Here is a 21,962-nt window from a genome sequence, read left to right as displayed (position 1 = left end):
ATCTTCACATCCATTAAATGTGCTCCTTTATTATACTTCACTTCAACTTTCTTCTGTCTGTGCTGCTGATTCATTTGCTTTTCTTTGTGTTCAGAGGCAATACATTTAATTGTGTTGTATTTTATTCTGTAAGTTTTCATATTTGTATTAAATACCAATATGAGAAAAGCATAATGAGCTTTTCCTGGGATTATAGGTGTGATAGGTACTCGGTTTCATTGTGTAAGTATGTTCTGGGATCAGCGGTGCAGCCACGCCTCAGTTATACCTCTGTTTAGCAATAGTAGGCAACACCCAGCTTCTGGAAAAGCCAGAGATTCCAGAAGGAATAGCCCCTAGGAAGACCAATTAAATGCACATTGTGAAAGATGGCCTGCAATTAATAACAGCCAAGCTTGTTAACCGAAACTGGAACTATGCAGTCCAAAGGTCTGACAAGTAGGAGTGTCTAACACTACACCAAGCATAAAATATACCAAAATAATCAAATACATTAGTGCTTACAGTCTGATAATGTTGTGGAAATCAGCGATGATTCTAAGGGTTGATTAAATTCATTCTATTTGCCAGTGTTCTAAATTGTTTTAACTATGAATTTTAGTACTTTCTAGTGTATTTGTGCCTTTTGAACTAATATGCTCAGCTTTTACCATCTGATACCAGTATTAAAAGTATCCTGTAAGTGCAGTGAAGCATGCTAACTGTAGGTTTGTGTTCTCTGTGTTGAGTGAAAGACTTTCTGTCGGGTAAATTTGGGCAGAAACAGATCAGATCTCGGGTAATTCCAACCAGCACAAGAGAAAAAAAAACCACACCTCCCCCTCCTCCCACCGACCTCAGCTCAGCTCCACGTCTCTAACTAACAGTAACTGGATATCAGTGATGGACAGAAGAGCGTTACGCCTCCTGGCTCAGGCTAGGTGGGCTTCCACACATTTCACTTTGAAATGAGAACAGCAGAGGGACAGTGCTGCCATTGTTACACTGACATAAAAAGCCGTTTTGAGGCAGGTAAGAGAAGTAAACACAAGACAAAGCTGTGTTAACATCAAGAAGTGAGCAACAGCTTCCTGTTTGTTGTGAAAGACGGAGCTGGATGGAAGAGTCGAGGCTGTAAAAAGAGGGAAACGACTACAAACAAAACTTGGATTTTCTCTCTTTATGAACTCTGAATCTCTGTCTCCTGTCACTGAGTCACAAAATACAACAATCACCTTACTTTCAAGCTAAAATCTTAAAAAACACACACACACATCTCGGATGAAAATCCATGTATTTTTTATTTATTGGCTCTTGAATGCACATCCGCAATGAGTAAAGTTAATATTGATGCCTGACCATGTGGAGTGTTTTTAATAAATAGAAATTGTAAGATTCTTGGGGAAATATCGGCTATGAATATATCTTAAATCTGAATCCACACATTTTTGCTGTGTTCAGTTACAAACATTTTTGTAATAATAAAAAGACACAAAAATAAAAACACAGAAACACAGTTATAAAGGATTAATAAAGTGCTCAGTTGAAGGTTTGTAACTTTATTTTGAAAAACAAACATTAGAAAATCTGATGTTGTAAATGGGAATTGCACAAATTGTGCATCTTTCTTATTTAAAACTTCCTTTACATTTACAATTTGTGCCATTTCCAAACCAGGCCCTGACTTTAGTTCCTTCCAGCCTGACATGCTTACTGAGCCCAGATGTTTCTGTACTACAGCTGCTGGTCTCTAGAGAGCGCTGCTTCACTGTACTAACTAAACATGATCAGCAGACAGATGTTCAGAGACTAAAGATGCAGCTGAACACATGACAGGGCAAAGTTGGGTGCTTCTAGATAACATTTCTCAGATGTATTCACTGATTTCTACTGTAGATTAAAGGACTGAATGATCAGTCTCTCTGAATTCAGGTGTTTATCGTACAAATTGGAGGCTTCGTGAAACAAGTAGAACAAGAATCCATCATAGAGCCTTGATGGTTTGGATCAGTCCTCCTGTTCTGCTGTGTTATACAGTAGTATATATATATATATATATATATATATATATATATATATACTCAGGCAGGCAGAAATTGTTCTATAATGTAATGATTTCAGATAGAATGACCCACATCTGTGCATTAAATACATGACTAGAACAAAAAGGAAAACGAAAGGTAGAAAAACTAAGTGAACACTATAGTTAGTAGTTAGCAGTAGAGCTGTTCATGAAGTACTCACCAGGTGAATGCTAGAAGAAGTGTACTGTGTTCTATTTAAAAAGCTGTGGTAATGAAGAACATGTAAATAATAAATTGTGGTATGGAAAATCATACCATTGAGAATATGACAATAAATATCTACATTCTTATTGTGTCAGTAAAAATGAAGTTATGCCTTTGTTGAAAAGAGATAGCTCCTGCTGAGCCATCATCAAACTGTGCTGCGTGATCTTATCGTAGCAACCAACAAGAACATCCCAGACCTCCTCTACCAACCAACTACTACATCTAGTAATCGGCAACTACCTGCTATCACCAGGGCAACCACTATGGACACCATAGCGACTGTCTAGCAACAGCACGTCACATAGACACATTGGAAACCATCTATAGACCCTCTGTTACATAAAAACACCTTGTCAACCACCAAATACATCCTACCAACCAGTCAGCGCACTATAGCTATGCAAAACTACAGTAACAACCATCTAGAAACACCTTAGGAAGCATCTAAACCCATTCTAGTAATCATCATGTACACCCTACCAACCAGCTAATGTTACCTTCCAAACAATGAGTCCACCTTGATAACAACCTAGAAACATACCAGCAGCCAACAGCAGACTACATAGTAGCTTATACCCTGAAATATCCTAACGGCCACCTTCACTTTAACATACAACAACACTGTAGCCATCATGCGCACCTATTAGCTTACTAAACTACATCAAGGTGTTCCTGAGATATAATGTTCATGAGTCAAATTATGACCAAGAACGTGTTTTGTGAGGACTCAGTGACTCAGACCTTTTGGATATAAAAAGTCATCAGTTAATCATTTTATCCCATTAAATGTAAAATGTGTCATAATTAATGAATGATGTCATCAGTTATGGCCCCTAAATGTATTTTGTTAGCTCACAGTGACCTTCAACCTTTGGCCGCCAAATCAGTTCATCTTTGAGTCTAAGTAAATATTTGTGCTAAACCTGAAGAAATTCCTTTGGACTTTTCTTGCAAAACACAAAGTCTCTGACCAAACCTGCCACAAACATATGTTTTACAGTGAAATTATCATTATTTAACTGACAAATCCAACATTTTTAATATCTTTCTGTGGAAATTAAGGTATGTTTTTGCTAAATGATAAATGGTTTTCTATTGTGAATGTATTTGTACACAATATCAAAAACAATATCAATAACAATCCATCATCCAAATGGTGTTGGCAGTGTTTGCCAGGGAGACAGCATTAGTTAAGACCAGATGCCTTGATGAGCAGGTAGGTTTTGAGGATATTTTTTGAAGTCACAATAAAAGCAGATAGTTGTGGGTTTCTGCTGCAGGGGAACCATACCAGGAGGAGTCTTCAGTAGTAAACCTTACCTGACTTCACCATAAAGAACTTAAGTATGCAAAACAACATTTGAATAACTTAGAGCTGTTTCAGAGACCAGGAAAAGAAGCTGAGCTAATTGGCTACAAACACCAAAGATATATTTGAGGAAGAAAAAGGGGCAGAATATGATGAAAAAGAACATCACGCCAACTGTTAAGCATATTCTGTTTTATGGTTGCGTGGCAGCCAGTGGCAAAAAGAAGAATTATCAGCAAATGATATGCAGTCAGTAAATAAAATGACTGTGAAAGAAAGTGGTTTCTAGTCTAAAACAGGACAATGATCCAAAGTATACTTTATAAACCCTCAATAACTAAGAAACCACGGGCAGAACCATACATTCTTTAATTTGTTTTCATATTAATTTAATAAAATTATACATTTTAGAGTTCTATTTGTGTTATGGAACTAGAGTTGTGAAAGTTAACTTTCTTGCAGCTGAAATAAACCTTAGTCCACTCTCTCAAAAAATGCCCCACAGACCTCCACAAGAGGTCTTTTCTACTGTTTGCCATCGAATTGTGTAACATCTCCCCTCTCTGCAGGAAAGAAACTGAAACATTAGACATTTAACACTAAACAAAGTTACCAATTGAAATATTACTTTTTCAACAATATGTTAAATATCAGTTGTAGTATTGTGTGCAGTATTTTAATTTACATGTGTGATTATTCATTACAATATGCAACATTTCATTATCATGTGAAAGTTTGCTTATTGTGCATCATTGCCAGTATCATTTCTTTCTTTCCTGCTCTACTTTTATTTTTTTTAATCTTACTCATGTTTAATTTTGCTAATGTATCATGCTTTTACAATATTTTTATTCTACTGGACATTTTGTTTATTCTCATGTCCTGCAATTCATTTAATACAAAATATTGCACAAGAATTTCCTTCAGAATTCATACATTTTTATTGTTGTGTCTGGCTGCACTTTACAACTTTTTTCACCCATTTGTCTAAGCTTAGGAAATAGAAAGTTCCCAAACAGTGTATTAACATTTGAATAATGTCTTTTTTTATTATATGATTGGTGCATGGGATGTTTATTTCCTCTTATCACCTAAAAAATGAGTTCTGAACAGTCCAAGAGGTGAACACTCAGCTTTCTTATCTGTATTTTTCTTTCATAATGACTCTGTCTTGATGTCATACATATAAATACACACAATGCAGACTCTGTCCATGATCAGGCCTAATTTAGCAACAAACGGCGCTCCCTGACGTCAAACACCGCTGAAATAATCCCACCCAGCCATCAAACATTTCGCGCGAAAATGTCTGGAAGTGGTCACGAGAGTGTGATGAGGTAATAACTGAAACAGGCGGTCTGGAAGAATCGCCTCTTCCTATTGGACGATGCAACCCGACGTCTCGAATTAAAAAACATAACGTCGCGTCTGATTGGACGCTGGGATTAGCGGCTCCTCCCGTCCCGCCCCCTCCAGCAGCTTGGCTTTCCTGCGCCAGCGGCGGTGTGTCACCGAGGCTGGGCTGCTGCCGAAGAGATCCAGAGTCAGGGCAAACACTCAATCAGTTAACCCGAAGTGGCATCGCAGCGGGGCTGAGGGGCTGCCCCTGCGACTTTTAAACCTGAATACCGTTTAGGTTGGACCCTACGCCTCTACGTGTCACCACCGCTCGTCCTCCTGATGTCGGATTTCAAGCTCGGGATCGTGCGGCTCGGCCGTGTGGCCGGGAAGGTGAGCTGGATCCCAGGGCTGCCATGTGCGGCCGGGGGAGGGCCCGCGGGGATCACAAAAGGCGCTGGAAAAACATGTTTAGCAGTGATTAGTCGGTGCTAGTCAAACGTTTTGATGATTATGAAGCCGTTGCCGATGCGGGAGTAGTTCAGCTTTGCCGTTTTAGCCGCATTTGAGCGGATTAGAGAAGCCGGCCGTGTCGAGCCAGACTGGTTTTCCGTAACTCCGCCGCTGCCACACAGTCTCTGTTTAAGCTAACGCTAGCTAGCGTGTAGCAGGTTACGGTAGCTGCTGGCTAACATTTAACGGTGAAATGGTGCCACGGAGGTAAACACACGGGTCACTTGTGTCACCACCGCCATCAGTAGTGCAGAAATAACGTGGAAATCTTTCGACGGCGAGTGTTATCGTGTTAACTGTCGGCGGTGCAGCTAGCAGCAGCACGCTAGCTGTGTTATTTGGATTACACTCAAGTGTCAGCTAATGAGGAAGCCATTGCCCATCAACCGAATCTTTTGTGCAACGTAACAAAGCACCGGCAGGACAACAGTCCGCTCAACAACCAGGGGGGCACAAGTGAAATGGTTTATAGTGGCTTCGCACGGCTGTAACGTTTAACTGTGGCTGAACGTTGGTCAAGAAACGCTCCCGGCTGCTGTTGTCACAAGACGCTCAAACTGACTGGGGATAAACGGTGCGAACAGTTCAGTCGGAGCTGCGGCCAATCGGCTGCCCACCTGCTGAGTGACACGGTCCGTGGGCTCCAGTCAGCATTCACACGACTCGTATACTGTACATGATGTCACTCCTGTAAGACCCACACACAATAGTCTGGCAGGCGAGACAAAGTGTCACGTTGCATGTTTGGAGTTTTTGGTATATGGTCACTCGTGCCGTGCCGTGCTCACTGTGGCGTGGGGCTCCTTCCTGTGTTGGTATCTTGTCACATGTATTACTGTGTCCCACCTTCTAACAGGTAGCTCTAAAATGGTTTAAACGGCTCAATACTGCATATAATGGTGATATCTTGAGTCCAGTGTAAAGATCAGAGATAAGTGAAATAGGTTGATTGGTTATAAATAAATCAGGTTAAGGTTGATGACATCAAAACTTATCATTCCTAAAAGGAGTACTGTCTCTGTTTTGTTGCTGCTGTCACATGCAGGACAAATTCCCGAAAAAGGAGTTTGAACACACATGCGCTCAGTTGCTTATCATTTGTCGTGGCCTCTGCAAACATGGTACTTTTCAAAAAGTCTGCACAAGTATACATTAATGTCAGTACTTGGACATGCATTTCTGTAGTAGGGAGGCAGCCTCTGCTAGAAAAAGTGGCATTTACTGACTGCAGAGTTTATCAAAAACATTATTGACAAGTAATTAAAGTCTGCAATTGTTCACTTGTTGTTTTAGTAATTTGACATCTAATTATTTACATGCAAACTTTCAGTACTCAAGCAGCTGTCAGTTATGAGAAGGTGGACTAACCAAGACAAGATTAAATACTTGAATCTAACATTATTCTGTTTGATGAGCTTATAAAAGGGTTGCCCCTAATTGCTGTTTTCATGTCTATAAATATTCATTGACTATTCTACAAATGGGTTGTCTGAGGGATTAATTTTCCTCCAGAAAAAGCAAAATTACAATTTTATGTAACAAACATTGTAATATGCAGCACAGTACCAAATGTAAACAAGGGTTTAAGTGCAAAAATGTAGATTTAACTCCAGTTGAAGACAAAATATGGCTGATTATTTTAGTAGAGCACCAGCAAAAAACAAAACAAAATACCCCAATTTTGCATTAAATCCCATAATAAAGTAAAAAGGTTCAATTTGCAGATCAATCAACATGGATACAGATATTTTACAAGCACAGATCAGATAAATGATCTAGTTTTCTCCTTTATAGTCTACTTGTTTTCTGACTTTGGTAGTAGATTTGAAATAAATTAAATATACATAATTTCACAGCACAGGTGTTTTTAACTCATGATTATAGTGAGTTTTTCAGGCAATATTGCAGTTGTAAAGGCAGGATTTTTAGCAGTGTAAGTGACTGCTGGCAAACATGTAGCCTTATGAGATCACATTTTGTTCATTTCATACTTGTGCTATTATGGCACAACAAACGTGTATTGACAACTGCTTTCTAGGAAATTTACATGCATTTGTGAGCACAGAGAGCAGGAGAGAAACACAGATGTAAAGGTCCTCTGCAGCAAAAAGACCCACTGTTTCTCCTCAGGTGTTTTGTACAAACCACTCATTTACTCTGCGATCATTAAAAGTACCCCCATACGTTCCACATCTTTGGAAACTTTTACACTGCACCTTGTTGAACTTTGCTCCCGCCTTCTTTATCTATAACTGTAGCGCTGAGCCAAACATTTTTAATGACACCACAATTAAGCAGTGATATTAAAGAAAAATATCAGTTATAATGACCTCAAGTTTAAAAATGACGTGTCAGACGATGATTGATTTTTGTTGACTAATTGCAGCAGCTCGAGCTTTTAGCTTCCTGTTGAAATCGACTTTTTCCTCTTGGGTTTGTAAAAGTTCCCAGAATATTGCTTTTTAATATGTCAACGTCTTGCTAAAGCAGTTGTAGGTTTTCTCATTAACATAAAACTTTTTCTCTCCATTTTTCTCATTTCAGACAAAATACACACTGATCGATGAGCAGGACATACCGCTTGTGGAAAACTATGCCTTTGAGGTAAATTATGAGGATTCAAATGCATATTATGTTATTATTTAAGGTTTACTTTCACTGCTTCTTTAATATTCACTGCAGTGACAAGAGCTACTATAAAACAACAACGTTATTTTGTTTCCAGGCGCGCATGGAAGTAGATGCAGACGGCAACGGAGCTAAGATCTTTGCTTATGCTTTTGACATCGGCAAAGGCCGCTGGGCAGGAAGGCCGCTGCACGAGCTGCTCTGGTAAGGAATTTGTTTACCGTAACAAGTGTGGGTAAAGGTTTTCTTTTCCAGCTATGTAGGCACCCATATTGTGGAAGTGTCCTTGATGTGGGTGCAGATTAGTACTGCTTAAGATGCCTGATAAAAACAGAGTTAAATTTGCAAGATGGATACTACATGGGCCACATTGCAGCAGTCGGTAGAACTCTGGACAACCAAGACAATAAATCCTAGCGATGCAGGCTAATAATGTGTAGCTAAACCTGCCCTTAAAGCTCATTTTCCTGCAGGTATCAGTAAAGCTTCGCATTAGTTTTGTGTCTTGAGGAGCTCAGTTCAGTTGAACAGCGCTGAGCATCTCACAAATTATGAGTCAGCTTTTGCTTGTTATTGATTTTTCATGTAATGAGAAGATATCCCCAGTTTATCAGCATATAAACCTTTGGCCTTGATCTCCAATGATTACTTGTCAAGATAATTGTAAGCTATAGATAATTTTCTGAGCGGGAAACGGTCCAAAATTTGATTTTATGCCGGTGGAATTCGTGCTGTTTCTTCACAAGATCCAGTTGTTCTAAAATGCACAAGAAAGTAAACAACAATGGCATCCTGAAAGCCTTGAATTCTTGCTAGCGCATCCACAGTAATGAATAATTTCTCCATCTTAATGAGCTGTGTCTTTTTTTTTTTTTTTGTGGCGTTGGTAGCAGAATGGCTGACTCGTCTGTCTTTCCTCAGGGAGAAGCACAGAGGAGGCATCGCCCCCAGTTTTCAAGTCATCCACATCAACTCCGTGACAGTGGACAACCGGCTAGACAACCTGCGGCTGGTGCCAGTGGGCTGGAGCCCCAAGCCAGAGGAGATCTCCAGCAAGCAAAGGTACGACCACATGTGGACTGTGCTAAAGGCTGAATTAGGATTCTGGAGCTCTGTATGAACCAAGTGGGCCTGCATGAGACGGATCTGCAGAAAAAGCCAGTGTGATTCATCCAGTTGGCCCTGGGGCCTGAGGGTGAAGATTTAGTTTGATAAAAGCAAAATGCATATTGTTTTAAAAAGGAATGTGATCATTTGCTTGATTTAGAAAAAAACAAAACATTTTCTTCACTTGTCCTTGATAGCATTTCAGGCTATCGGTTGCATTAAAGAAGTCAAGGAAAAGTTGTTTTGTTAGAAAGATTTTGTATTATATAGAGCTGTAACTATCGATGAATCAATTAATCGTTTGACGCACATGACGGCATCAAAAGCTCAAGTGAGCACTCGGGCTGGACCTGAATATCCGGATATCCGAATATTCAGTCGTTACGGTGGTATCGGAATATTTATTTTGAGATCTGAATATTCAGATCCCCACCCACCCACCCTCACAGTCAGACGTTACAAATCAAATTGAATATTCACACAGTCGTCATTAAACGGGGCCGAATATCCGGAGCCCAGAAATTGCTGTTCGTGCCAGCCCTGGTGAGCACGCTACGCAACAGAAATAAATGTCTGGGCAGAAGACGGACGGACGGACATCCGTGCTGTATCGTGCATAAATAATACATACATATACATATATATATATATATATATATATTACAGGGTGTCCCAAAAATTTGACATCATTTCACATGCCATTAATTTTGGCAATTCTTTTTGAAATAACCTCAAATTTTCATAAAATGTATTGAAACAGATCAAGATTTTATATTTCATGTTTTGTTTTTGTTCTGTTTTCAGGTTGAGCCATGCCGTTCAAAGAGAAGTCATTTTGCGTCTTAGAATCTGCTCGCACACAGTCACCAAAGACTGTGCAGCATGCCTTCAATGCAAAGTCTGGAAAAACTTCACCAACTGGCAAACAAATTTGGACTTGGTACCAAAAATTTAAAGAGGAAGGCTGCTTATGCGGGGCTAAAGGATCTGGTAGACCGTCATCAACATCTGCATATTCCAAAATGACTTCTCTTTAGGAGTGAACGGCATGGCTCAACCTGAAAACAGAGCAAAAATAAAACATTAAATACAAAATCTTGATCTGTTTCTGTACATTCTGTGAAAATTTGAGGTTATTTCAACAAGAATTGACAAAATTATTGGCCTGTGAAATGTCATTTTCTGGGACACCCTGTATATGCACAACACAGCACAGACGTCCGTGTGTGTTCAGCGCTGTATCGTCAATTCTGCTTTTGATGCCGTAACGTGCTTGGACGATTAATCATTCATTGATAGTTGCAGCCCTAATATTGTAACTTAGGCCCTTTAATGCTGTTGAGAGTGACTGATGAATGTTAAGGTATATGGGAACATGGAAAAGGCAAAGTGGCACAAATTGTTGTGGTTAAAGCAAATGAGCTTTTCAGTCATTTGGTGACTGTCTTTTTTTCCTGATACACACCAGTGTCCTGAAACTTCTATTATGTGCCTCAAAATTTCCTCCCATGTCCTCTTGCTGATCCAGAGAGCAGTCTCTATACTGGCTGGCCATCCAGCAGGTCCCAGCCGACCCGGTGGAGGAGCAGTACCTGGAGCTGAGCCGCACACGCTACTACAACGCTAACGGGGAGCTGGTGGAGGAAGAGGAGTGCTCCTGCACCTATTATGAGTGTCATTACCCTCCTTGTTCACTCATTGAAAGGAGGGTATGTACTGCAGTGAAGCTTACACAATTTTAATCAGTTCAGATTGTAGTTAATCAAAGCGTTTGAATTTAGTTTAGCTTTAGATCCCGTCTAAATATTGATCCACCTGGCAGAATTGAAGTGCATCACATACCCTCAGAGCCAAAATATGATCTAGTTTCTTGTCTCTCCACAGCTGCGGGAGTTTAACATCTGCGGCCGCTGCCAGGTGGCTCGTTACTGCGGCTCCCAGTGCCAGCAGAGGGACTGGCCGGCCCACAAGAAGCAGTGCCGCGAGCGCAAGCGGGTGTTGGCCCTGGAGTCGGAGCCCGAACGATGATCTGCCCTCATCCTCGACTGGGAGACGAGGAGGAGGGTGACCGGGGGGACGGGGTTAGACTTGCGGGATGGGATGCGGGGGATGAAGCGCAAAAAAAAAAAAAAAAACGAGGGGAAACTTGCTGACGAGAGACTTAACGACAGAGGACAATGTTGATTGGCTGATTTGGAGTTCAGGAGGGAAGAAGATGGAGGAGGGGAAGGAGAATAAAGCAAAAAGACATCTGCCACTTCCCAGAACTGGTAATTCTCCATAGCTTGCTTTTCATGTGGATGACAGGGAGGGGAAAGGTATTATTTGTTTTTTTTTTTTTTTTTTTTTTTTGGTTGTTGTTTTTGTCTTCATTTTTCTCGAGGAAGGAGAACCTCGAGCTCTACCTGCTGCTATGGTTTTTGTATGTGAGCGGTGGGGAAAAAAGTCGTCTTGTCGATGAACTGGGCAAGCTTCTTTGGACCACAGTCAAATACAGAGTCGTCGTCCACTTTCGTTCCTCCACCCGGACCGTCGGGTGCCACAACGTCTGTGCAAAACGGCGGGGAACCTCGGGGCTACAGTACCTGTCGCTCAGCTGGTACAACGGGACACGGACCTTTTCACTGTATCGCTCCCACACGGCTGCTGTGTTCACGGTCATCGACACCTTAAGCCGCCTCCCTGTCTGCCGTATTCCCCACGCAGCCAACCACAACACACATCAGATAGATTTCACTGATTGAATCACACTACCAGTATTGAGTGTGTCTGCGTGTGTGTGTGTGAATGTGTGTGTGTGAAAATGCTTGTATGTGTACGTGCTGCCAATATGTACTGAAGGACATTGAAATGTTTGACGTGGCTGATGGGTCGGATTAACGTACGTCTTTGCTCTCCTTAAAGGGGCCATATTACAGTTTTAAATGTCCTGTATAATCAGAAATTGGTGGTTTAGAAAATATTTTCACTGTTCTAACGTAGCTGCCAAATAAAGGCTGAATTTTTTACTAGAACTTTTCTCGACCCGATAATTTTTCTTTTTCGAATCTGGCTCGTTTTGTTGTTTACAAAGTTTTATTCGCCCCAGAAGTAACTGGACCTTTTTAAGTATCTGCATTTTCAAAATTCTCTCCATTTACTGTTTAAAAAAAAAAAAGAAATAATCTGGTCCTGGTGTTATTGATGCTTTGACAGGCCTTTTTCATTTTTTTTTTTTCTAATTGCACTGACGGCAGAAGATGAAACTGCTTTGTTGTGATCGCAGATTCCTTCAAAGTGTCTCAAAGTGTAAGAATTACCTTTTACCAAAGTCTGCTCTGACCTTCTGTAGCTTGGCACTCCTTTCAGCTGGTTTAGAATCCCTCCAGTTTGCTGGTTTTTAAACAGGCGCCTGTCTTTACAGCGGTATTTTTGCATCTGCGGGGTTACGGTGTACGTCAGTCGGGGAGGGGGCTCAGTTTCTTGCGTGAGAGTTTTTGCGCTAAGGGTTATTTTTCGAAGAAATTCTATCAGTGGAGCTATATTTATTTAAAACCTTTTGATTGTGAAACATGTTTTTGTCCTGGTGATATTTGAAGGCAAACATTATAAAAAAGTGGTGATTGTGGGACCTTTGTCGCATCTTTTCTTTTCTTTTTTTAGCCCAGGGAGGGGGACTGAACATTTCATCACTGTTACTTGATTACTTGTTTTTTCTTCTGTCCTGATCCTGAATGATTGAATGAGTGAGTCCTCCTCGCTGCTGCCCTTCCAATTTTTCCAGAAAAACTCTGCACACCGTCACTGTCGCTGAAATCTTCCATGTGAGAGACGTTTTGGAGTGTAAAACTTGAATCCCCCCCCAACCCCTAACTTTGGTGAATTTTTATCCCTGAGAATGGTTTTATGAGCTGAACCATTTCTTGCTTTTGGTTCCTAAGACGACGGCAGTCCAAGTCAAATTGTTCTGTGTCCACTTTATCCTCAATCGCCTGCCTTCCTTGTATTACCTACAATGCACACCTGCTTAAATGTGTCCTCTTTGTGTCTTAGGTGAAGAGTCAAGACACTTACTCAGCATGTATTTCACACATGTACATGCGACTTGTTGATTGTTTTCTTTTTGTATGTGTGTGTGAACAGGTTTTCAACACTGCACTAAAGATTTGGCTCCCATGTTTAGCGTACTTTGTCGTAGATGGGCTGAAGGGTGGGGTGTGATTTGGACAGAGTGTACAGATTGTGTCTGAAATCTTGTTTTGTTTTTTTTGTAAGAATATAAGCATTAATCACCTAGAAATAAAGAGCTACAATATGTGAATGGAAGTACAGTTGGGGGATAACTGACCGTTGCTTTTCCAATGTAAAATGATAATAAATAAAATGAACCTCATTTGTTGGAGTTGAGTCAGTGTGAATACAGATGTTAAATTTAGATCTGGGGGTTTAATGCATTTTTAAACAGGTGTGGTAACATAAAAGTATTTATAACTGAGTAGTAAGGCGGAGCCAGAACAATTTCCATGTAAAGATAAAGCAAAATGAAAGAGTTAATTTAAATTGGTTTATTAGTATTTAATTAAGTGCCTTCATGAAGGACTGTTGCAATATTTTTTGACATCTTGCAGGTCTAAATACAGTATCATTACTAGTGTTTTAAAACTGTTTTATTGCTAGATGTAAAACACCAAAAATACCTGAACATGTAGCCAGCATAATAACATAATATTTTAAATAATACTTATCATGCATGGAATGTATGTCCCACAACAACCCTGTTAGCATAACCTTTACAGCTGGTAGAAGAAGAAAACGGTGAATCACATGAAACGCTACGCTATGTCCTCTCTTCTATTTTTCATACTTTGATAACATTGTCAGTCTTGATTGAAAATCTCACTCTACCTCATATTATCAGGATAAGACAAATTATTTTTTATCTTTTTCTTTACTGTTTTCCATCAGTAAGTTTGTCCTCTCGGTCAGCAGTAACAGCTAGTTAAATATCAAGCTTCTACTGCTGAGAAAATGCGAACATTAGTGTGAATTAGCAACACTGTCAATGTGAAGTAACAATTAAAACATGTAAAAATAAATGCTACCATTGATGTGTAAGCTGAGCCAATCAAGCCTTTAATAGCTTATCTATTACTGATGAATATGTAGCAGAAAACTCTAAAAGAGAAGATTTATTTTTCAAAATTTTGAAGCCCAAATGTCCTCCAATTCTGGAATGACCCAAATGGCCTCCCTCCCAGTGTGTCTCTTTCGGTGGTTTCATTTTGTCATCTTTGCTCAACGTGAATCATCGGGTTTCCCTCCAGAATATAATACCGTCAGGTCTCAGTCTTAAGATGTGAAGTGTCTTTTAAAAGCTCATGTTGTAATTCGACACTATATATAAATGAAACTACTCCAGTGCCAGTAAAAGTTGAAGCTGCGGAAGTAAAGTACCAAATTATCAGTAAAGAAGAGAGCGCTGCAAGTAAAGTATCCCTTTAAACGTGTCTGCTGTACTACTCTAGTTGACGTTATCAGATTGTTATTACTAATATAACACTGTAAAAGAGGTATTTTACTATTAAGGCTCCTTGAAGTGGAGCTTTCACTCTTTTATTACTCACTTCAGCCTTCTGGTTCCCAGCCTGAGGTCGGGCCATAAATAGGGTCTGTAGATAAATCAGAGGGGATTATTTAAGGGAAAAGAGAAAAAAAAAGACACAGTTCTGCTTTGCAAACATCTTCCTTTTGAAATAAAAGCTGTTCCGGTGGTTGATATTGTTGCATAATTAGTTCTTTAAATGGAATCTGAGAAGGGAAAATCAGAATAACAACTTGCTTTATCACTAATTTACTCAATAACACGTACTGTCTTCTATGCAAACTGTTAAAATTAGTAGAATAGGATGAAAACACAAAACAAAACTATACTCAAATGAATCTGAGTAAATGTATTTAGTTACTTTCCCCCTCCATCTATCACATGTGTAAATAAATCACATGTATATTTAGTTCAGCTGAATCTACCTGTAAATTTGTCATCACTGTCGCCCCTTTAAACATGCTTTTTTGATAAATTATGTGTTTTTATAGCTGCCATCTCTGAAGTCTGTCCAATCTTTGTTCTTTCTTCTTAGTAACAAGTAACAGATGTCCAGCTGCTCTGCTGTGGCTTTCTGGTAACTTTATCCTCTCTGTTGTTACTTGTGTCTCAGCAGCAGTTGGATTCTCTCCATCTGCCTAATTTTCCTCTGCTTCCCGCCCATATCCAGTCTTCAGCACAACTCTTCAGGTCACTGTGGTGTCAGAGTTCAGCAGAGGGGTTAAAAGGTCAGCGGGTTGTGTGGTCATAAAAGGCCTGAGGGACTGAAGTTTCACTACAAGTTGAAAAAAAAAGAGATACCCTTGTCTAGATAAGAGTGGCGTTTCCATACATATATAACAGTTTATTACATGGTAGGAGGAAAAATTATTTTAATTTGGGATATTTTGTTCTGAAAATAGCAGCAGCTTTAATAATCCAAGTTGGTGGTTCTCAACCTGTGGTCATGATTTTTCAAAGGTTCCCAGTACAAACAGGTTTTTCTAGTTCTAAAAACATTCAGAGAAAGTTTTGCAAAGTTCAAGTACTGCTTTCAGTGAGAAGTTACTTTTTACTTCCCAGATTGCTCTTCTTGATGAGAGAATAAAGGTCTCTTAGACTTTTCTCTTTAATAACTAAAAAAAAAACATTTACCAAATGTTGCATATCTATCTATCTATCTATCTATCTATCTATCTATCTATCTATCTATCTATCTATCTATCTATCTATCTATCTATCTATCTATTTTCTCTTGCAATATATATAAATCACTTTAATTACTTATATAATGTATTTTTTTAATGTCTGTGTTACGTTGGGGTTTTTATTAATTTTGTTAATGATCTCCAGAAGTTCACTCTGGTTTTTAACTGGGACGCCGCTGCAGTTCCACTTTCTTTCCATTAGGTGTCGCTGGTGTTTTATTCAGACCTGCTGCTCCGCTCTTCTTCTGCGCTTGTTGTTTCCTCAACACGGAAGTTTCATAACTGTACACAGACAGTGGAGTGAAGAACATGAGCTAATGTTATTTTACTGATAGAAACTGAACTTTTAGCTTCTTAGCAACATGGTGAATATCGGTCTCACTAAAGTGGACGACGCGCTGGCGGCAAAACATCCGGTGAGCTGCTGTTTTTTTCTTTTTCCTCTAAAATCTGAAGACTATTGATGTCTGGAGGACACTGACTTTGACATAAAAATAACCAGCTACAGCATTTAGTGTTTATACCGTTGTAATTTGCGAGAAGAAAATGTTGTCAAAGTTGTTTTCATTCGTTGTTTTTTGTTTTTCTCTCAGGGTTTGCAGAGCTACGCTGCCTGTCAGTCTCATGCCTTCATGAAGGGAACTGGGACCTTTGTACTTGGTGATGTGTGTTTTCCTACTAGAAAATGCAGTTTATTGTCATTTCCTATTGTGTAATTATCACTCAGTCGCCTCACATTTTAAATTATTACCTTGTATTTTCTATTTTAACAGATTTCTGTTGTTGGTTGTATTTGTTCATACAGTGCATGCACCATTTTTTTTAAAAATACAAGAAAAACAATAGCCATATATAATGAGAAATAAAGAGATTAATGTTTCTAAATTTGTCACTAAGCTACCAAACAAAATAAGTACAAGTTACTGATCTTACTGGTGCTCAAAAGTTCCAAACAGGCTCCATGTAAATGTGTTTTTGCAACAGTTTAATTAGGTTTTATTTGTAAAATGTTAATATGAAAAGTATTTATTGTGTCATTACATCACTATAGTGGAGTAAAAGTACCTTAAACTACATTTCCTGCTATGCTACATGCACTAATCCACAATATAACCCTCTAAATTGATGGCGACTTTGTAGATCTGCACATTCCAAACACATCTAAACTGTTATTTTAATGGAACAAACTTCTAAATATGTAATTAAATTAATGAACAGAGAGGAATTTTAAATGTCTACAAGATAAGTACCACAGATAAGGAATGAAACTATATGAAAAAAACTTTTTTTTTGACCAGTATAGACCACAGGAGGGAGCTGTATTCTGTAAATGCTTCAGTAATATGTTTATATACTAAGCGATGACATACAGAGTGATAGTGACTGTATTATCATAATAGTTACAAGTCAAAAGGGAATAAAATGCAGTATTAGTATTTAAATATTATGATAAATACATTACAGCTATCTTTAGGTTTCCAAGAAAAGGTGTCCACCAGGAGTTGACCGTTTTATTCTACTGTCTTATCCCATTTGTATCAAAACTTGTTCCTGGTAAATATGCACAGATTTCAGTTCGGCATCTATCACTGACACTGGAATAAAACAGCCATCTCCCGGTGGACACTTTTTGTTAGAAACCTAAAAAGCTGTAATGATTTTTCATAAAAATCAGAGTTATATATATATATATATATATAAATATATATATATATATATTTATTTATTTATTTTTTTGGTTTGTTTGGCTCAGAAAGAGATCTTCCCACTTCTAGGCTGAGAATAACTCATTTAGTTCACTTCTAAACCATCCTCTTTAAAGGCATCGTTTCAGTCTAAAATATCTTCCAGTTGCAAGTATCACAAAGAAGAAAAAGAGGCGTTTCATATGAAGGCAGTAATCATCTGAAGTTATTAAGTTGTTTGTTAATGTTATGTATATTGATTTAATAAGTTCAAATGCGTCTTATTGCATCTAATTGTGAAACTGTGTTGCTTGTACAGGTGCCGCAGGTTTTTTTGCCATTCAGAAGGCTCTTCAGAGGAAACTCCCTTATCCTCTTCAGTGGAACCTACTTATTTCAATAGGTGAGAAATGAAACATGAGCTTTGAACTAAAAAGACTGCAGCTTTTGCCTCTTTCATTTGTATTCCTCCTTTGTTGTGTCTCAGTGGCTTCATCAGTTGGCAGCTATGCAGTGACTCGCTGGGAAACACAGAAATGTTCAGACCTTTGGATATTGTTGGAAACAGGCAAAGCCCCAGATAGATCACCACCACCGCCACCACCAGGTGAGCACAGTCTAATCCTGCTTGCCTACCTGATGTCCCTCAAACAGAGATAAATGTGAAGATGTTTTGATATTAACCAGTCACATTTGAGTGTGCAGATCCATATGGTTTCTCTACTTTTCTCTCTATTTGTCTTTCAGTACCTCAAGTAGAAGAATCAAAGGGACCAGGGAAGACAAAATATGGTGATGCGATGGAGTGAACATACTTCATAATAAACGTATTTATCTACTCTATACACTTCACTGACAGTTTTTCCTGAAATATATTTAAAAAGAGCTTCTGTTTGTAATTTCAGGGTTTTTTTTCCACCTGTCTTTCTTCTACATCATCGGTTTCTGAAGCTTTTGAATTTCATAACAGCATTAACATGTGGCTTAATAGACGGGTTTCCTGAAACAGAGGTCAGGAATTAGTTCGGGTTTTTAGTTGGAATCAGCTGTTAAGCTTGTGATCCCGTATTATTATTTGGATGTGTTGGGTTTGTCATGCCACAGAATTAGCGTTGCACTGCCAAAAACAACCACGAGTTGTTGCTGTAGACCTCATGGAATATGCAGAGATGTGGATTGGGGTTTCATGTGGGTCACTTATGAGTCAACCCAGCAAATGACCGCTTTCTGTTTAACAAACGGATATTTAAACCATGGACTACACAGAGAAATACGTCCTTTTAAATATGTGTAAGGTATAAGGTGTCTCCGGTGCGGGCGGGCAAGGAGAGAATAGATCTTTATTGTCATCATCAGGTACCTGTACCTGTCAATCAGTGACAGGTGGATGAGATGTCACGAGGCGCTGCGCCCTTATACTTAAGGCTCCAAAACTAAAAGTATTTGTCATGCAGGATGGCATATTTCAAAACAATGTATATGACTGAATTGTAATTGCAGATATATTAATGTGTTTAGTACTTCAATGTTAAAGCTGGTACAGATGCTTTAACTACTTTGTAGTTTTTTTTTCTAATGTTACATAGAAATTTCCCTTTAATTGATTAAGTTTTATCTTCATCCACAATATTACATCATAATTATATTGTGTATTATATGAATGAAAAGTAGTAAAAAGAAGCTTATTGAAACAATACCACAGCAAATGCATACTGTAATCAAAGCTAAGGGTGGTCCAACAAAACATGACTTTTTTTTGCAGCTTAGTTTAGCAGGTGCTCACACCTACATGCACGATATCAATATTAATGTCTATTTAGTATTAAATATTTAGAATATACAGGATACCTGCTGTCCAAGTGAGATAAAGAACATGCATACCTTTCATTTATTGTATTTAAATGTGTGAATCAGAGCAAGCAAAATTGTAAGCATACAAAATTCCAAAATGGAAATAAGCTCCCAGACTTACAATAGCTATGTATGAATGTAAGACAGAAGGGAATACTGCAGATCGTGGGTCATTCCATTTATACCGTATGTACATTTTGATCTTCTGCCATTTCCATCGAGCTATCACACCATGTAAGACACAAAATTAAGAGCCTGAAGATGTAATTAAGGAGTTTTGAATGGACAATAAAATCTTTTAAAATCTCCAGAGATGTTGAACAACTGCAGACACTTGTGACTTGAATCTACAGAGTTTGTAAATGTAAATCAAACTCTCTTAAAAACCCGCCAACACACAAGCCTTTTGTGAAGTTAAACACTCCCAGAAAAGAGCATTTGTCCGACCACATTCTGCCCTTTCAGACTGCACTGCATGTTATTTGGATAGCTGTTGGTACAATGAGGTATTAGTAACATAAATTCTGGACCACAGAGTGCAACCCTCTGAAACAATGGAGCCTTTCAAACCTACTTTAGCACCTCGAGTGAATGAATCGATCAAAGTCCGAGCCACAGAGACGAAAATACAAACCGGAGAGTGTGTTTGAGAGAGATAAAGAGCAAATGTCTTGATGGAAGATTCTCCACAGTGAAGAAAAACATTGAATAAGCAAAGATTTAGGTTTTGGTTTAATATCCCTTTTCTCTCTCTTCATCTCTGTCAGCTTGAATCCACCCCCACTCTTAATTCCTCTTGTTCTCATCCTCCCACTGTAATTCAAGTCTGATTGAACACCTCCAGCATATGAAGAGTTTGAAGTCTCTGTCTCTCTTTCCGTCTGAAAGAAACAGGCTCGGTGAATGGAGTAAGATCCTTTGTCACATGCACACTGATGCTGGTGGAGGACTTGCAGAGCAAACATGAGATAATGAGGGAAGAGGCTGCACGTGTGAGAGCGTGTCCGGCCAGTGGAGAGGATCAGTGCGTGTCCAAAACAAACAGCGGCATGGGCCGGCCTTTTGGCACGCATGGCAACCACTGGCACGGTTTACAAAGCCCACAGAGTGTGAGTCTAAATGTGTGTTTTGCGTGCGTGACAGCATGAGAAAGAGAGACGAGTGAGCACTCAGTTGTCCGACCCTGTGAGCTGAATGATTGCACTGAGATGGGCTGCACCTGGACAGTGTGAGCGCCTCTTTTTCCAGTCTTTGATTATACAATTGAGCCTAAAAGTCCCCCAAAAAAGCCACCATTTTACAACTTTTTTTTAAATCTTAGTCCTTCAGTGGAAAAATCAAAACCCATTCATGTGTTTGGATGTTCTCTGTTGCCTGCAGTCGCAATCAATTCCCATAAATTAGTGTGTAAACAAGAACAACTGGTGTGGGATTGACTGTCAGAGGGAGGGGGCAGCCCATACGTTTGTTGTTAGGGGTTTATTGATTATGCGTCCAATCCTTTAAGCCTTTCCCCATAGAGGATACAGTATGCTTGTTAGGCATAATAGGGAAAATGTCATTCAAAATCTGGTCTGACTGGAAAAATTAGGCTTGCATTAGGTGTTACAAGAAATCTATTGTGACAAGGTGACAGTATCTTCAAGGTTAGACAGCAGTTCAGTCTCTGTGGATGACGATGGGATGGGAGTTCAAGCCCGGGCAGGTTGGAGATAAACATGGGTTTTGTTCAGAGACTGAGAGTTTCTCCAGATGACTCACAGTTGAAGAGAGAGAAATGGAAAAAGGGTCCCTGAAGTGTCAGAAATGGTTGCGGTTTGTGAAAGTCGGATGCATGTTTTGTGCAGCCAGGACGAGTGAGTGCAACGTTTCAGCCTTTGCCGAGAGAAAATCTTGATAGAAAGTGTGTTATGTAATATCAAGCTGATCCGGGATGAAAGGATCTTGAGTGGCAAAGAAGCATGCTCTTTATTTAAATAAGATTACTCACTGCCATTGTTCTCACTTAATAGGAGCCTAATTTGGATGTCAGAGCTATTCAGGAAAGTCAGAAAATGAATGTGTCTTGGAAAACATCCCATAAAATGCCAACAAAAAAGTGTCTTCACCTTTGACCTAGATTTCAGAGTCATGCTAACCATGCTAAGTCAGAGCAACTAAATCAACAAATATTATTTTCATAGATGACTGTACTGAATTCTACAAAAGATAGATAGATAGATAGATAGATAGATAGATAGATAGATAACTTTATCAATCCCAAGGGAAATTCAAGTGTGTGAAAGTTGTCAAATGTCAAAGATGTTAGGCTTAAAAGCAACTATGTGAATTAAACAATGCACAAGATGTACAACTTTTATTTAAATGTCATTGCAGCATCTTAAAATATGTCAGTGTGGGCTAAAAAAATCAGTTTGTATGGCTGCAGTAAATAGCTGGAAATACAGAATGGAAGGTACACAATAATGTAGAACAATAACCATATAACTCATT

At 39.1% G+C, this 21,962-nt stretch overlaps 2 protein-coding genes across 2 annotated transcripts; both read left to right on the top strand.

The window, feature by feature from the left end:
* Positions 1-5,045: 5,045 nt before the first annotated feature.
* zmynd19 (zinc finger, MYND-type containing 19) lies at positions 5,046-13,537 on the top strand. The gene is made up of 6 exons (XM_051938674.1): positions 5,046-5,310; positions 7,975-8,034; positions 8,156-8,262; positions 8,980-9,120; positions 10,694-10,874; positions 11,050-13,537. Exons 1-6 carry the CDS (start codon positions 5,260-5,262, stop codon positions 11,191-11,193), a joined length of 684 nt encoding a protein of 227 aa, XP_051794634.1. The 5' UTR covers positions 5,046-5,259; the 3' UTR covers positions 11,194-13,537.
* A 2,642-nt stretch (positions 13,538-16,179) lies between these two features.
* On the top strand, positions 16,180-18,461 carry tmem141 (transmembrane protein 141). Its single transcript, XM_022197991.2, has 5 exons — positions 16,180-16,349; positions 16,527-16,593; positions 17,938-18,021; positions 18,106-18,225; positions 18,366-18,461. The coding sequence occupies exons 1-5, from the start codon at positions 16,296-16,298 to the stop codon at positions 18,425-18,427; spliced, it is 387 nt and encodes a 128-aa protein (XP_022053683.1). The 5' UTR covers positions 16,180-16,295; the 3' UTR covers positions 18,428-18,461.
* Positions 18,462-21,962: the final 3,501 nt, after the last annotated feature.

Source organism: Acanthochromis polyacanthus, chromosome 18 (assembly GCF_021347895.1).
Source record: "Acanthochromis polyacanthus isolate Apoly-LR-REF ecotype Palm Island chromosome 18, KAUST_Apoly_ChrSc, whole genome shotgun sequence".
Taxonomy (NCBI): Eukaryota; Metazoa; Chordata; class Actinopteri; family Pomacentridae; genus Acanthochromis; species Acanthochromis polyacanthus.
This window is presented reverse-complemented; position numbering and strand designations above follow the sequence as displayed.